Consider the following 18,186-nt stretch of genomic DNA (forward strand, 5'->3'; position numbering starts at 1 on the left):
CAGAAAGACCTAAATTTTTTTTAATTAAAAATTTTGTTTTTAGTTTTCTGCTCTTTTTTTTTTTTAAATTGAAGTCTAGTTATTTACAATGTTGTATTAGTTTCTGGTGTACAGCAGAGTGATTCAGATATTATATATATTCAGATATATATGTATATTTTTTCACATTCCTTTTCTTTATGGTTTATTACAAGACATTAATATAGTTTCCTGTGTTATACAGGAACCTTGTTGTTTATCTAATTTATATATAGTAGTGTCTGCTAATCCCGAACTCCTAATTTATCCCTCCCCCAGCCTTCCCCTTTGGTAACCATAAGTTTGTTTTCTATGTCTGTGAGTCTGTTTCTGTTTTGTAAATATGTTCATTTATGTCATATTTTAGATTCCACATATAATTGATATCATATATTTGTCTTTCTCAGATATGTGACTTTTAAATATCAAAATATGACATCTATAGGATTTATAGTAAGAGTGCTGATATCAGTGAAATATATTATTAGACTGGATCTTATTACTTCATTTTTAATGTTGACATTAAGTTAAGTATTACTTTTGTTACTTGAGATTAGCCTTTTCTTTTCCCTTTTCTGAGAACAAGTACAATTATGTTACTAATGAGATTTTGAGAGATTAGGGTATAATAGACATTCTCATTGAATTATTAACATGCCAAATTCTAGAGTTTGGTCCTTTGCAAGAATTCCCACATTTCATTTTAGATAGAGTGAGTTCTCTGCAGCAGTGGAGGCTTCAGAAGCTTTGTGCGTTCTTTTGTCATATCTTAAGTTGAGGTTTTCCTACTTCCCTGCCTCCCTTCGAGTATAAGCCCCTTCTGCACTTTTCAGCGTAACCAGGTCCGATCTCAGCTGTAAAACTCATCTGACTTCTCCGTGTAACCGTTCTTGCCTCATCCCTGTCTCAGCCCCTGACTTGAATTCTTCCTATTTCCCTCCATACTGAACTAGCAGAGTACTGTTTAGTTGTGTAATTGTTTATGTACTTGTGACGTGTTCTCACGCACATATTTACTCTGTCCCATTTAGAATCAGAAAGCTCTCAAGGATGTAAAGCACATCTTCTCTTTCCCTAATAATCCCCAAAGCCCTCGATGCCATGCTATGCCCCCAGAAGGGAATCAGTAAACCTGATACAATGGATCGGAGCCTCCTCTTCGCCCCACATTTGCCTTAGGTGGTCTCCTGCAGAGCTCTGTGTAAAGTAATGGAGGCTTTGGATTTGTGCTCTCATGCTAATGGTTATTACTTCCTTTATTTTTGAAAAACCAGTTGTTGGGCTCTAAGCTAAACATGCTATTTTCTGCACCCAGCAACTCTCCATGAGAAGCTGCCTCTCAGTCTTATGCTCTCCTAGGCCATCCTCCTCCCCCCATTAGGAGAAGGATAAGAGGAAGTTGAAATATTTACTCTGAGATGGAGAGCCTTGAGCACTTGAGCCCCGGGACTGCCTCTGGACCAATGTTTCTGTTCAGCTTCTCCCAGGTTTTTCAGCAAGAGCTGTCAGAAACCAAGTTTGTGCCCGAAGAGCACCTTCATCTGTAATTTCCATTTCTCTCTACTCCCTGCTGTGTTTCTTGCTATCTGGAAACTTCTCGCAGAGTACCAGGCTCTTGGCACCACTAATCCTTTTCCTCTCTCAAATGCCATATTCTTCCTTGGAATGTTAGTTTCTTTTTCAGAAAATTCTATCTTTGTAAAACTACCCAGAAATCAATGTTAGGCTTTCAGCTGTGAAATTACTTCAAAGAATGAGTTAAAGCAAAAGAGGTGTCATTCTTTTGAAGAGCTTAGATTTTCTGTTTATAGAGAAGAGTTCCTGGGAATTATGTGCTTAGCTGAAAGTATTAAACACTTTTTTCTTCAACATTAATTTTTCTTCCTGGGTTTACAGAGGAGAAGGTTACAAGTTAAGGGCTCTGATCATGGTTTATTCTCTAGCTTGGTCATTTGAGGCAAGTTCCTTTACATTCATGGACTTCTGTTTTTCTCTTGTATTGATATAAAATGATGAGAAGTGTCAACTGAAAAACAATACACAGCCTGAAAGCTGAGAATTATGTTTTATTTGGACTTGCTAAGGACTTAAGCCGGGGAGACAGCCTCTCAGACAGCTCTAAGGGACTGCTCCGAGAAGGGCTAAGATATATAGGAGTTTTTACAACCAAACAAACAAAAAACAGGTAGTCAGAACATCAAAAAATTACTGTTAACTAAAGAAAAAGCAGACTTCTCAAGTTAATAAATTTAGCACTTTTCTATGGATGGAAAGATGCACGAGTCTGGGCTCATTGAAATCATTCCTTTCATATGTGCCTTAACTATCTAGGGCCAGTATCCTGTTTTCTCCATCCTGAATCCCCTCAGGGTGCACCATAGGTGTAGCTGCAATGGCTGGTGGCTTGATGGCTGCAACATCCTTTGCTCACTGATATGGCAGGCAGCATTCTTCACCCACAGTAGAGTAACATATGAAAAATATATTCTTTAAAGCACCTTTCAAATTTAAATGTTATTATTCTACCACCAAATTCCCATTCTCAACACCAGATAAGACTTAGTATTAGTGTTGCTGAAAAAAAAAAAATATATATATATATATTTGTCTGCGCTGCTTGGCATGCAGGATCTTAGTTCCCTGACCAGGAATAGAATCCGTGCCCCCTGCAGTGGCAGTGGAAACGTGGAGTCTTAAGCCACTGGACCACCAGGGAAGTCCCTATTGGGGGATAGTCTTGATTAAAAAAAAAAAAAAAAAAGATGATCCACATGAAAAAGAAAGAATTTTGAGCCAATGCTCAAAACTTTAGTCAGGGTGACTTTCATGTCCTAATTTGAAGTAAGCAAGTGGAACATTCATTAATGGGAGGCTTAGGTAATCCCTCTTTTATCAAGATTAATCACGTATTTTTACATTAGTCATTGTGAATTAATATAGCAATTTGATCCTTCCTAGTTATCAGGTTCTTTTTGATGACTGTCTTAGCCTACATTAATTAGAAGAGACTAAAGTACATAGGTCTCCACTTCACAACCAAGCCATTAGGTATAACATAATAACAAAAGCAAATATTAGATTGAATTGTGATTTCCTCTGTCAACTGAAAACCATGCACAACCTCAAAGTTGAGAATTATGTTTTATTCAGTGGACATACTGAGGACTTAAACCAGGGAGACAGCCTCTCAGATACCTCTGAGGGACTGTTCTGAAGAGGTAATGGAGCAGCCAGGATATATAGGAGTTTTTGCAGAAAAGAAAAAACACACCAAAAAACCCAAGTAGTTGGAACATCAAAAGATTACTGTCAATTAAAGAAACACCAGACATCTCAAGTTAATGAATTTAGCCCTTTTCTTTGTGTGGGGTGGGATGGCTGCAGTGCCTGATGGCTTGATGGCTGCAACATCCTTTGTTTACTGACTCGGCAGGTGGCATTCTTAGTCTACACCCTGCAGGCTCTTGCTGTTGAAGAGGTACAAACTGCCATCCAGCCTGTTTTCCTAAACTCCGTAGACTCAGCAATCTGTCCTTTAGACATCCTGATAAGTGTCTTAATGGAAGATTTATGCCAGGCTGATGTGACAGTGTTCTTGGGGCAGGATTAGCTCCGTCTCTAGTCAGAATTTGGTGACAGATTCCACTTAAGGCAACAAGACACAAGAGCCAGTTGGAGCCCTAGGTGGAGGACACCATTTAGATTCCTGTATATCCCTGTTCATCAATGGTAAGGGTACAGTTTTTGAATCAAATGACATTTCTTGAATTCCACTCAGTTCACCTGTGAGAATGCTTTGAGTTACAGCTCAAGATAGCAATAGTTCATGCTCTTACGGATAGCCATTTTTGGCCTCTCTCTCTCTCTCTCTGTCTGTCTGTCTCTCTGTCTCTAGTACACACACACACACACACACACACACGCACACTACACTACTTGTACTGAAATACTTTAAGATACATTATTTCAAACTGTATAACAACATAATAAAAATTTCTAGTAGTACCAAAGGATATGTCTCTGTTTGAGTACAAAACTATACAAATTTTGTGTAACTTTCTCAAAGTAGTTAATGAATATAAAAATATGTATGTGTAGATAAATCCCCCCCTTTTTTTACATAAATAAGAACATGCTATAAATACTGTATGTACCTTGGGTTCTTTTTAACCATATAAATTCTCCTGGATATCTTTTTATAGCAGCATATATAATACAGCTCTGTTTTCCAGTATATATATTGTGTGAATATATTTGTATAATTTATAAATTAATTTATATTTATCATTTATAAAGTAATCCATATTGGTTACATGTCCAACATTTTGTATTTTTCACTAGTCTCTGACTGAGTGATCGTAATTATGTGAGCACTCCCAGTTTGAAAATATTAGGTCTAATTGAAATTGATAAGTTCTGTCATTCATGAGACCATAGATTGGCAAACTTTTTTTTAAAATAAAGAGCCCAGTTAATAAATATTTTAGGCTTTGGGGGGCCATAAAGATTCTGTTTAAAAACTGTTCTCATAGCACAAAAGTAGCCCATGGCAATATGTAAACTAATGGGCATGGCTGTGTTACAATAAAATCTTATTTCAAAACCAGGCTAGGGACTTGGTTTGGCCTGAGGGCCAGAGTTTGCTGGGCCCTGCAACTAGACCAGCAACTGGAAGTGACCAATTTGTGGATGAGTTTCCACAAGACCGCAAGCTCCATAAAGGCAAGGATCGTATATTTTCATGTCCAATTCCCCCCAGTGCCTAGGTGAACAGTGACTCAACAAATATTTTTTGAATTGAAGAATTAATTCACAGAAGAGGTATAGAATCAACCCATTGTTTTACCATTTACTGTCTCTGAACATGAGCATGTTGTTTTTAGCTGAATATAAATGTATCACAGTCTCTGGTTATCCCTCATATGCATAGCTAAGGAGATGTATAGGTTTTAAACATATGCTCTTACTAATCATAACAAAACAATTTCACCAAGAAATAGAAAAGTTTTTAACAAAGCTGAGGTGCCTACTTCATGCTGTAAGTTCCTGCTGTCTTGGCTGATACTCTGCTATAAAACTTTACTGGATACTGTGTTTGTATTACTGGTTTCATTCAAAGTGTCTCATTATGATTGACCCAATTTGTTTTCTGTTGTCCATAACCAAAAACAATTGAGCATCACTGATACGCATACTCTCTTCTTTAAGTTTTGAGAAAACTACTCAGTAATGTTTATTAGGAGCCATTATTTTTATCAAATATATATATATGTTTTATCAAATATATATATATTAAAGAGAGAGAGCTAGAAAAAGGATCTGTGTCTCACTATGATACAATTCTGTGCTCTTCCTACTGCTAGTTCTACCCTACTATATTGAAAATATCTATATAAATGAGTCATGTCTTGTAAGCAGATGTGCATTCTAGAATTCATTTCTTCCTAAACCATGAAGCACCATCCATAAACAAGATGAACTCCCTGAAACCTCTGTAAGCCACACTGAGAGAAGAACATAGGTCAGGTAGAGCTGTGTTTACATTCTGGGCTAGAGAGATAGTTCTAGGCCTGATAGCCTTATAACTTCAGCCCAGAATGTCAGGCTCCCATTACTTTGGCCCTTTGGTCCAATCACATTGTTTCTGATATCCTAACCTTTAATTATTTGAATTCCCAATCTTGCTCAGGAAGGTGAGCCTTTGCCAGGTTAGTCAGCCTTAAGCTAATGGCTGAAAGGATTGTCATTGGCCCCTGCATCCAACCCAGTTACTTCCTGATCTGAAGTAGCCAAACCAACTGGGGCACAAATAACCATGAAATCTTCACGGCCACACTTTCCCCTGGCTCTGAGAGAAGCTTCAGGAAAAATAACAGAAATGAACTTTTGTAAAGGGATTAGCTTGTGTGAAGAACATTATCCATAACGAAATAAATGGAACCTGGTGACTCACCAGGCTAGCCTGCAAGTCACCAGCGTCTCTGGGGATGTTAGGGTCTGTATTTCATTTCTGCAAGTTTAAAAACATCAGATAACTCTGGAAGGGTACCAGAGGTCAAGGTACAGGTCTACAGATGGATCAAGGAAACATATCAGACTTAATCTCCAGAATTATCCTCTGAGATTGGTAGTACTGTTTTCTTCATTTTGCCATTTGCCCAAATTCTTGCAAGGATTCAGATACAGACCATTGAACTCCAGAGCCCTGCCTTTTAACATTGTGCTATAATCCACCATTTAGAATAGTGGATCCCACAGATAGGTAAATAGGGATCACTGGACTGCTGTGCTAAGCATTATCCTATCAAATTCTTGGGAAGAATAAATACCATAATGTATGTGGGGTGCTGTGTACAATTCCTGGCACCAAGTTAAGCACTAGAGAAAATGTAGCCATCCATATTAGCAACTCACATAGGCTCTGGGCGGATTATCAGGAAAAGCCTTCTTAATTTTATTCAATACAGTGTTAAAATCATCTAACCAAGTGCACAATGAGATATATATACCATAACCTGGGAAAACTGTCTTGCTTTCTGTTTTAAAAGAATTGAATTCAGTGAGAAACAGCTTTTAATGGTTGAAAAGTGAGAAGTGTAGGGAATAAGAGACTCTTTCCTGTGTTTATATTTGAGGCTTGCCTTTCTTACTTTCAACTTTATCTTCATAACTGCCTCCCCTCTGGGTCTGTGTCTTCTTCAGTTTAAAGAAGGTGGCAAGACAAGTCCTAGAACATTTTGTTTGTGTGTAATTGACATGACAAATGATGGGCTCTTACCTAAGAGGCCCCAGATAAGAGGTTGGTTACTAATGCAGGGGAGGACCAGTGGGAACAATTGTTTCTGGTCTCTTATCAAGCCCAGAACAATCTTTCATTTACTATATTCATGCCTCAAGAGCACAGGCAATATTAAATTCCAAAAAAAAGGAAAAACTCTCCCACAGAAACAGCTGTGTTCATTACACAGCCAGTTTACTACAGTGAATTGCTAGAAATGGAAAAGTTTCCATTTCTTTGTGTGTTTATCCTTGATAGTTGTCTTATAAAAACTGCCTTCTGTAAATAAGGGAAGGCTGGTTTTAAACAGCTTTGACTAATATCTGTAGTTGGAGTATTACGTTCTACAGTTTCAGAAAATTAAAATAAATCTGATAGAAAGACATACATCTTCAAAGAAAATTTTTTGAAGCATCCTGGCCACAGAGTTCCATTTTTTCCCCATCTTACATGTAAATTGGATTGTGTTCCTTTTATGTCTACATTGTCACTTAGTCTAAAACCTGAGAGATGCCATTTAACCTCAGAGTTGGACCCCACTGAAAGCTTGCTTGTGGACACTATGCTGTCTTTGTGTAAATGTTCATTGCTGATGCATACTACAATGGAAAAAAAATTAGTTTCTTGAACACCAGAAAATACCCACCTGTTAATCTCACTGGGTTGTAGCAAACAACCCAATGGATTGGTGGATTCTCTGAGAGTAGGGACTTAACTGTGTTCTCTCCAGGTCTTATTCAGTTCCAAGCACAGTGCTGGTAATTCTTGAAGTTCTCAGTCAATGCTGAAGAACTGAAAAACAATCCACAAAATTCAGATGACCAATTAGCTAGATACGCCCTGATACACAATTCTGTCCCTGGCAGAAGTATTTGCTGATTAGGGAAATGGAGTAACTACTACAGACAGCCAGAATCCCATTAAGCATGGTGCGTTAATTACAATAAATAAAAATTTGGTGCTTGAGAGAACGAGTTTTGCAAAGTATCCATATTAATATCAGAGTGGCCTAAGCCTTGGGGAGATGAGAGTCCTCTGCTTTGATTAATAAAGCTGGGCTTTTGTTTTGTTTTCTTGTTTGCATTGTAAAAGAAGAGTTGTTAACTTGTCACCTACATACTATTGTGTGAGTGACTAAATAAAGGTAAAATCCCAGGTATATTCCATAGTGTTGACAATGACTGAATGTTCACTCTGATGGGAAATTTGTTGGTTGAGGGACTTATCTCCTTCACACTCCTTGAAACCTTTTTCTTCATTCAAATTTTCCTAGCTAGTGTCCAAGTGTTAAATTTCCTGTTGTGTAATATAGACTGTCTCTGTTTCTGTCTCTGTCTTTCCCTCCCCAGCTTGGCATCAGGGATATCTAATGAAGTTTGCTCAGTCCCCTTGGCCCCTGTCACAATATCAGGCAAATGCTAGACGCTGAATCCGTGTTTAATGAATTTCTCTTGAATGGATGTTATCTTACTTCAAGTCATTCGTGCAAACATTGAAGAGGACAGACAGAGCTCTGCTGACCTCCTCTAGCAAACCACTCTCTAGTAGACCTCAACACATCAGTCTGTACTCTTTGGTTACAGTTGTTCAACCAGTTACTAATCTAACTAATTGTAACCGGTTGAACAACTGAACCCAAAGGGTGCAAAGTGGAAACATTTCATTGGGAAGTCGGCTCTGGACAAAGGAAACACCACCAGACCCCCTTCAGTATGCAAAGGGGAAATTCCTTCTCAAGTAGAAGCTCCATGGTGCCTCTCTGAATTATCATTAATTTGTAATGCTGTGTGAGTCTACGTGTATCATCTGTTCTTTGAGTGAGGCTTATTTGAAGTGTAAGGTGCTGCCTCCGTAGAGGGTGATACTAACCAAGTGTTAAATAACTGTTGTCTGAAAATAACTGATGATATGAACAATAAAAAGCTTTTAAAAATAAGACATGTTTCTTTTATTGATAGTCGTCCAGTCCGTCAAGGTTGAAGTGAGATATGCAATGTGAGATGTAAAATCTGATGTGAAACGGACAATAATTTGTGGTTTATATGAAGGAGTGTATCCATGTACATTTATGCTTAAGAACAGGAGGCTTTTAGGTCATTATTCTAAAGTTTGTTTAGAGAATAAATTTACTTTTTATTTTCTTTAAAATAAATTTCTTTCTCTTGATATTGTACCGTATTTGCAAAACGTTCTGGTAAAGCTATTGCTCATTGTTTCACAATGTTTTCTCTGTGAGGACCCAGGGAACATTTCTACCTGATGCTTCAGTATCAAGAATAGCCCCATGTTGTCTGAATAACTTCAAACTGTAAAAGATTATGTTCTCTTTTGGCTGCTAAGAAGCTCACTTTTCACCTATGGTACCTGTGGGATGCATTTTGAACAATAACTTTGTTTTCTTATTTTTCCTTAGCACCACCAAATCTCTTTTTTTTGTTTGTTTTTAAGGCAGACTATAATTCATAAATGCATAGCAAACACAAACCTGTTTTTAGATGAGATTGCTGTTGATATATGAATTCATCTATCATCCAGCTTCCCACCTTATTCTCTCCTGCCATATTTCTATTGACTAGGGCTCTCTTGTGCCATGAAGAATTGATTAACTTTTGCCATGACCTCCATGCCCAGGCCACACTTAACATCTTTATGCTCCTCTCTGCCTTCAGCCCTCTGTATCCACCTGTAGGTGCTCTTTCTCCTGCGGGGCCTCAAACCTGAATGCAAAGCTGTCCAGTAGTTGAGCTGTTTTTCATGAGAAATCCAAGAACCTGTAGCATGGGTGAATTTGACAATTTTGCCAAAACCTTGAAGTGTTGTGAGGAAGATTCACACTGACCATGCACCATGCAGCCTTCTTTTGTCTTGCTGGTCTCATCTCCTCACCTAGGCATTCCTCTTGGAGTCTTAGCTTTCTAAAATCAGCACTTCTACTCTCACCATGAGACCTGCCCTAATTGTGAAACTCCCTGGGTCTGTGTTAGAGGGCTTCATCCCCCACCCCATCCCTGAATTCCAAGGAATGACATTTTCTCTGCCTTATTTACATTTGCTTTTTTTAAAAAAATATCTTTATTGGAGTATAATTGCTTTACAATGGTGTGTTAGTTTCTGCTTTATAACAAAGTAAATCAGCTATACATATACATATATCCCCACACATTTGCTTTTCAGTACTAATTGTTCTAGATAAGGGCATTCACTCACTCAATCATTCACGTAACAAATCTCTTAAATGTATCTACTATGTTCTAGATACTGGAGATACTAGCATAAATAAATACCACAAATAAAGCCCATCTCCCTAAAAGTTCAAGTTGAAGGAGTTCAAATTGGGGGGTTAGAGAGCAGAGATTTAAATAGATTAGAGGAAAAATACGTGGTGAGTGCCATGATTAGCAATATGCACAGGGCTTTATGGGAGAGGGTCTCACCTGGAGTAGAAAGGTGTGATCTCAGGTGAGTCTTAAGGAATGAGTGTGGGCTTGGGGGAGGAGAAGGTGGAGGTTCCAGGAGGAGGGGGCTAGCAGGAGCAGAGATGTTGAGGCAAGGAATCACATGGTGTGTTTGCGGAAGGGTCATTGACAAGATCTGAAGCTGGAAATAAACAAGGCCTGATTTCTAGGGACCTTGTGTGCCAGGTTAAGGACTTTGAGTTTGTCCTGGAACCATGAAGTATTCCAAGTAGTGGGGGGAGGGGGCAAGGTCAGATCCTGGAGGCTGAATGGAGAATAAAAATGCAAGGACAAGATTGGAGGCCTGGAGTGTTAAAGGAGGTCACTGATGTGGCTTGGGCGAAACATCACAAGGGCATAAGCTAGGTTGGTAGTTCTAGAGATTGAGAGAAGGGCGTTAATTCCATGAATGTGTAGTAGATATACTTGTCATGTTGTACGAGTGTACTTGGGCGGAGGGGACTGGTCATTTAATAAGTAGTTGTATCACTGGTGGATTGGTGATTTCCTCAGTTCTTGCCCTTTCAAGGGAAATAAGTCAGTTGAGAGATGTAGAGCATTTTTAAGGTAGCAAGAGTTTTATTAAGCAAAAGCGGAAGTATGCTCTCGAGAAAGGATGAGAGCAGGCTGTCTGGAAACCAGAAACAGCCCTGCAATGGGGCAGGGATAGGTTTTTTAGCGTGGTGGTCCCTCCCTGTGTCCTGCGTCATTTGACTGACAAGCTGATTGACAGCTTTAGGTTATATAACTTTTCTCCTAGTGCGCAGGCGCTTACCCGTAAGCTCCCAAGCAAAAGCCACGGTGGCGGGGGTGGGAACTGCAACGCTAATTTGTGACAAATGTGGCACAGTGAACCCCCGGGTACCTTGAGTCACCCTTTAGGTCTTGGTGCGCCCTTGCCAACCTGTGCTGGAGGTTTTAATCTTGCTTGGTCCTGATATGGCTGGAAACATAGCGGTGGTCCTTGACCACAGGAGGGAGGATCTCTGGGTGTGTTCCAACCAACAGTGTCCAGGTGAGGGAAGGAAAGATGACTCCATCCAGGATGGGGCGGGACCTGCTCATGTCTGACTAACTGCCTAACAGTTATTGGTCATTGGTAAATAAGATGCAGAAGAAGGTGAGGTTTTGGGGCAGGTGGAGTGAGTTTTGGAGAGAGTAAGGGGCTTGAAGTTCTGTAGAGCAGGAGGATGGGGAAATCTAGGAGGCAGCTAAGTATCCAAACACCTCATGTATACATTTATATATAACATGGATAAATTTATTCTCCTTCTTTGCCCATTTATTGGGTATTTTATATAAATATAGCTGGTAATTTTTTCCTCCCATATAACTTTTGGAATGCCATAACGTGAATCATGAAGAGATGACCATTTCTATTTAATCTCTGCAAAGCTGCATTCTTATTCTATTTTGATTCATAATAAAATGCCTAAGTTGGTATTTTCTAACCTGAGGCACACGATTTATAGAAGGAAAATAAAAATGTCAAAGGTATAACTGCCCAAACTTGGGATGTTGGTAAAGTGATATAATATCAAAAATGTTTTTGTGGTTAGCTGACTACTGAAAAGTTATATTAGTTGTGTTTACAATTAACGGATGATTTCTCTTTAGGCCAGAACCAATAGAGATTGTAATCCCTCAGCCCTGCAATTTTGAATGTTTTTGTTCTCCCTTTTGGAAGTTTTCTAGGTATTCTTAGTTGGCAACTGGAAACAGTTCAGTAATGGCTATGCAGCTTCCTCATGCATGGTATTGAAATTTGTGACCAGGGATCCCTGTAGAGCTACTATTGACATTTCAGCCCACTCTTAGATTAAATCTACCTATACAAGCTCAAGGGATCCTGCCTGGGTCTGTCTGATCAATACTCTATAGCGCCTGTGCAGAAGAAACTACTAAGATTTTCTTAGAAGGTAGACTGTTGAAATTGGATCTAAGTAGTTGACAGTGATTTAAATGAGGGATATACTGACACTTTGCATCAATCTAGACTTGGGAATAGTTTGAAAAAAGTAAATTGCTTTTTGTCTCAGCTTTGAGGGGATAGAGATGTTAAATATCCCTTGTTCTCTATTATTGCTTCTTAAGTATTTATCAGGAAAGTGGTATAAGTCAGTCCATAGACAAGGCTCCCCTGACCTTTGATCATCAAATCATCCTCCCCATCTTCCTCTTTGTTGCAGTCACTGCAATCATCATCACCACCACTACCACCATCATCATCATCATCTCATTGTCATCATCACATCATCATCACAGATAGCTCCACTTCTTGGGTGCTCAGGTTTGCCTGTGTTTGAATTAGGCATTATGGATCCAAAGCCCATGTTCTTAATTTCTACTCCATACCTCTTTTCTAATAGCCCAGAGACTCCCATGGGTGGGCAAAAGGTTGGTGCTGTGCTTTTAAAATGGACTTGAGATCTAGTAAGTTTTGTTTCTATTGGTGTCTTTTATATAATTTTGGAAGGTAATGTGAAAAGACTCAACCTTTTGAATTTTTTAAAAAAATTTGAGATACTTGTAACCACCAGCTATGTAGCTATAATTTATTGCCACATTTAGTGTATTAAATCGTAACAGGTATTTCTGATTCTTACTCCCCACTTCTCCCTTAAAAAAAAGCATTTGTTAATTTAGCATACCTCCTGTCTGTTCCATGAAACTATAATTTCTTACAGAGCTATGAGAGTAATACATTTCCCCAGTTCTCAGTAGAAATGAATGGGTTAAGAAATTCTGCTTCAAGATCTCAGATGGTAAAAGCCATTGACACTGAAAGCTCTTCTGCTTCCTCTGATGGAGAATGGAGAATGTGGTCATTGAGAAGTACAAAGTGTACCACATACCTAACAAGCTAATTGCCCACTTTGAGGCCTCTCTCAGGTCCAAGTGCCAAGTGAAACCTCTGCTCTCAGGGAAATTAGGCAACTGACACAGAGATTGGGTTCCTTAGCCTTATCTAAATCTGTGATGAGCTGGTGATAGTCTGTGCTAATGAAGATGATTCTTTGAATCAAATGCTTGTTGATGTGGGTCTTCTGAAGTAGAATGTTGATTTGATATTGCCATCCCTGTCACAAGAGCTGCATATGTAATTATGGTTTCGCTCTAAATAGATTTGCTTTTGGACTCTAAAGCACGCCCTGTTACTTCATGTGCTTGCTATCTCCCAACCTCAAAAAAAAAAAAAAAAAAAAAGAAAGACGAATAAATCCAAAATATCTTTAAGCACCATATGTGGGCTTGCATTCTTTTTACATTTAGTGTCATAACATTTTCAAACAACATATCAGTTTGTAAGTAAGGTCCCTTGTGATAGGATTTGAGCATGCATGCATGTGATGCTTCCTGTCTCTGTCCTACCTGACACTTCATGTCAGTAATGGTTTTAAATGGCCCAGTGGGAGATCAAAGCACAAGTCAACCTTTCAAATATCCATACAGTGTAGAAAGTCAGGGACCAAGGTTATTAGCACGTGATCTGCTAAGAGGGGACAGGGCTATTTCCCTCCCCTCTAGTACATACCCGGACACACCTCAGCCAACCATTCACAGTTTGAAAAACATGATGGGCTTCCTCTGGTCCCTGTAGAGGATGCTGCTCTTTCTCCTTCCTTTCCCTAGCATCCTGCTGCTTCTCTCCAATCTCCAGGTCAAAGACCAGCTCCTCTCAAAAGCCTTCACACAAAATAAGGAGCCGCTCAAAAGCCTTCAGGCAAAATAAGTCAGAAAGAGAAAGACAAATACCATATGATATCACTTATATGTGGAATCTAAAATACGACACAAATGCAACAACTCACAGATACAGAGAACAGACTGTGGTTGCCAAGGGGGAAGTGGGGTGGGGGAAGGAAGGATTGGGAGTGTGGGATTAGCAGAGGCAAACTATTATATATAGGATGGATAAACAACAAGGACCTACTGTATAGCACAGGGAACTATATTTAATATCCTGTGATAAGCTATAATGGAAAAGATTATGAAAAAGAATGTAGATATGTATAACCGAGTTACTTTGCTATACCGCAGAAATTAACACAACATTGTAAATCAACTATAGTTCCAGAAAACTAAAGCTAAAAATACATAGACTGTTACTTGTTATAGTCAGTTGCCAGTATGTGATTTGTAGGAGCAAACGACCATGGGGATGCAGAGTACTCTTTGGCCCTGCTTCTCAAAATGTACTGTAGGCACATGGTCCCTCCCAATCCTTTGACTTACTTTGAAAGCAGCCTCCCTACTAATCTTGGGATCTCTATGCTGGATCTTTTACTTCAGACTGTGGCAAGAAGAGCATGGACTGGTTGTGCATTCAAGTCAGAAGTCCAGAAGCTCTCTTGATGGTTTCCCACCCAGTTATGGCATATTGCTGTAATCCCACACAACAGCTGAAACATCTTTTTCTCATTTCTCTAGATTCCTGTAGCATTTGATGTCTCTACCATGTAATTGACATTTAATTCTAAGTTGTTTTGCATCATTTTATGGTTATTTCAAGTATAAATGTCTTGCCTTCCTCAGAAGATTTTTTTAAAATTCCTTTTTAGAACCAGGGCTCCCTGCACAGTACCAGGTAGAAACATGGAGTAAACCACGAATACTGACATCACCTCAAAGTTACTTAACCTCTTCTCAGCAAAGAAGGCCAGTCTGGCATATAACTCATTCTTCTAACCTGTACCTACTTTATAGAGGAATAAATACACTGAGTTAGTGGGAGTTTGTGAATGAAGTGACCAGATTTTTAATAAGATAATGCAGTTTTTTTTTTAATTTAAAAAAAGCTGCTAAATGAGAAGTAGATTTGGAAATGAAGACTGGGGTTGGGCAAGGGTAAAGATTTGTGCCACAACTTAGTGCTGGGAAAATGTCTGGCTTAATCTAATGAATAAACATGACTGTCTTTGAAGTCTTCCATCCCTTCCCCACTCCTCAGTATCAATTCAAATGCTATCCATGTTGGAGTTACCACCCCTACTTATCTCCACACTTAAGGCAGCAAACTTTGATGTCTTATTTTCATATCCATTTATCTCTTAGAACTGATATTCAGTAGAACAAAGGTAGAATAAATTTATCTATGCCTAAATCCTATTCATAGAAGATTTCAGGCTTATTGTAGCTGAATCTTATTTAGGCTCTTTTCATTTACCTTCTCACTGAAAGATGGATGGTTACCTAGAACCTTTGATACTAAGGTGTGATAAACTACTTTGCTAGGACATAGATAAAGAAAAAATCACTTTCCAGTTACTTAACAGGTACATCCCTTCATATCTTGTCTAACTTATGGGCCAATAACTGTGCTCTGGGACCCTCTTCAGAGTCTTTACCAGAATGGAACCAAATGCATTTTTTAACTCCTTTTAATTAAATTTTCATACCACTGAGTCCAATTATCTCTAAGGGTAAACAGTGAATCCACAATAAAAAGTTCCATTTGTTTCACTAAAATTTGTAGATACGTGTGACATTTTAAAATTTTAATTCAATTTAACCTTGAAACGAATGAACAAAACTTCTTAAAACATTTTTTTAAGGTTTATCACATTTCTTTTTTTGGGGGGGGGAGTTAACTTTAATAACCACATCTAGTATATAGCACAAATCTATGTGATGCTGAGAAAAACATCCATAGGTATAAAGATTGTTCATTTAAAAATTCTGAAATGAAGTGTTATTTGGTAAAGACTGTGGACATTTGTATGAAGCACTTCATGTTCCATTTGTTTATTTTACCATGTTACCAACTTATGGAAATAGGGACTTGAATTTCTACAGGGCAACTTGCTCTTGGAGTTAATTATTGATAAAATTAGGTCTTTGTATATGTTTTGAATACTAAAATATGAGATAAATTGGTGGTTATTTCTTTGTGAATTTGAAGCCCCAGGTATTTCTTATGTTTGTTTTTCAATGTTCTTTCAAATAACCAATCCCCTTGTTTGTGTTCCTCACTTAAGCTACTTCTTTCTTTAACATTTTTTAATTAATCTGAATCTCTAAGAGAGTGACCAAAAACCTGAAGAAAACTGAACTGTTAAATGGCGTCTGCTAACTGTTTCTTGAACAGTTGAAGGATTTTACCTTTAGACTAATATGCCATTTGAGGATTTGGCAACTCCATCCTTTTCTTGTAGCTCCCCAGCCATTTGTTTCAGACAGGCCCCTTCTCTCTCTTACTTGAGAGCATTCAGTTCTCATCCCTAGGCAATCAGTAGAATAAAGCACTGGTGCTGGGCCGTTTGCAGGAGGAAAGAAATAACCTATACATTGGAGTGCTTTGTTATGCAAATATTTCTTGTGTTGAGATACAGCCTGAGTACATTTATTATATATCAATAATATTCATTTGCTTATTATTTATTCATTCAACAGATGTTATTGAGCTATGCACTAGGCATTGTTCATTCTTCTAATTTTCAAAATTATAATCAATTCTATTTTTATAACCTATTATTTAACAAAGTACTAATACTGGGATCTTTCTTTCCAACTGAGTTTTGGATGTATAACATAAAGATCATGAGATCAGGCTCTAGAATCAGAGAACTTATGAAAGTTCCAGCTCCCAACACTTTTTAGCTGTGTGACTTTGGACAAGTTAATGAACTTCTCTAAGCCTCACTTACTTCATCTTTACAGTGGTGATAATAATAATACTTACCTCACCTCCATTTTCTGAAGAGTGAATGAGAAAATGCACGTAAAGTATATTACACTGGGCTTGGCAGGCAAGAAAGTACTCAACAGATATTTTTTACTATTGTTATTAAGTCATAGTGCTTGGCTACTTGATTGTTATAATCTTTCTCAACATTTATCGAGCATATACCTATAAGTGTACTCGAAATAAACTTGGACAGTCAGAGAGACAGCACCATCTGGCCTGTTGTGTTATAAACAAAAACCCTAAAACTGGATCTGGCAGTGGTGAGGGTAACAGATGCTCTGAATGCCTTCTAGAATTTGTTTTTCACTATATGTTTAAGCTGTGATGAATGTCATTAATGTCATCTTTCCTTTTATTTTAGGTAAGTACATCACCATTTTTGAAACTCTGTGCAGATGGGTAAGTCTTGCTGTTGGAGCTTTTCATGTTGATTTGCATACTTGGAGAATCTGGACCAGACAATGTGCTTATCACGGTCAGACAAATGCTTTTATTTTATTCAAGCAGAGATCTGGAAAGATAACACACACATTCCATCTCTGTTTCAAATCTTTGGCAGAAAAAAATGCATTCATTATTTTAAATTGGATAACATGTTATGTTTAATCTAAATAATTGAAGATTGAGTTTTTTACTCTGTCAGTAGAAGGCAGAGTATTTGAGACTTTAGGAATGAAAAAATGATTTCCTTTCAATTAACAATTGTAAAAGTCTCTCTGAAGTAAACATACAAACCTTTACTTTTCTGCTTGAAAATGAGGAATCTTCTTTTTTTTTGGGTGAATAAAAGTCAGGTATTCCATGAGTAGATTATATTAATGAGACATAATTTTGTAGCAAATAGAAAATGTGGCGAATAGTCCTTCAAGGTCATGTATACAGAGCATTATAGAGAGAATTACTGTTATGAGTGAGAGTTTGCGTAGTTAATTTAGTATTTCTATAGTTGGCTGTGATCTATCTCCATAGAAACTGAAGTGGAAGAAAAGACCTTAAAACAAGGGATTTAGTATAGACCTAAGTTGGATGTGAAAGATGATTAAGCTATGAAACAACTCACAAAAGGAAGTTATGAAGGGCCTCCCTGGTGGCGCAGTGGTTGGGAGTCCGCCTGCCGATGCAGGGGATGCGGGTTCGTGCCCCGGTCTGGGAGGATCCCATATGCCGCGGAGCGGCTGGGCCCGTGAGCCATGGCCGCTGGGCCTGCGCGTCCGGAGCCTGTGCTCCGCAACGGGAGAGGCCACAGC

At 38.4% G+C, this 18,186-nt stretch overlaps 1 protein-coding gene across 1 annotated transcript in view; it reads left to right on the top strand.

The window, feature by feature from the left end:
- LOC309803776 (3',5'-cyclic-AMP phosphodiesterase 4D-like) overlaps positions 1-17,752 on the top strand; it is a 443,765-nt gene extending 426,013 nt beyond the window's left edge. Inside the window, exon 3 of the mRNA XM_082620488.1 lies at positions 17,301-17,752. Within this exon, the coding sequence (XP_082476614.1) occupies positions 17,301-17,304 (4 nt within the window). The 3' untranslated portion in view covers positions 17,305-17,752. The remainder of the gene's footprint in view (positions 1-17,300) is intronic.
- Positions 17,753-18,186: the final 434 nt, after the last annotated feature.

The sequence above is a fragment of the Mesoplodon mirus genome, assembly GCF_964341445.2.
Source record: "Mesoplodon mirus genome assembly, chromosome: 5".
NCBI classification, from domain to species: Eukaryota; Metazoa; Chordata; class Mammalia; order Artiodactyla; family Ziphiidae; genus Mesoplodon; species Mesoplodon mirus.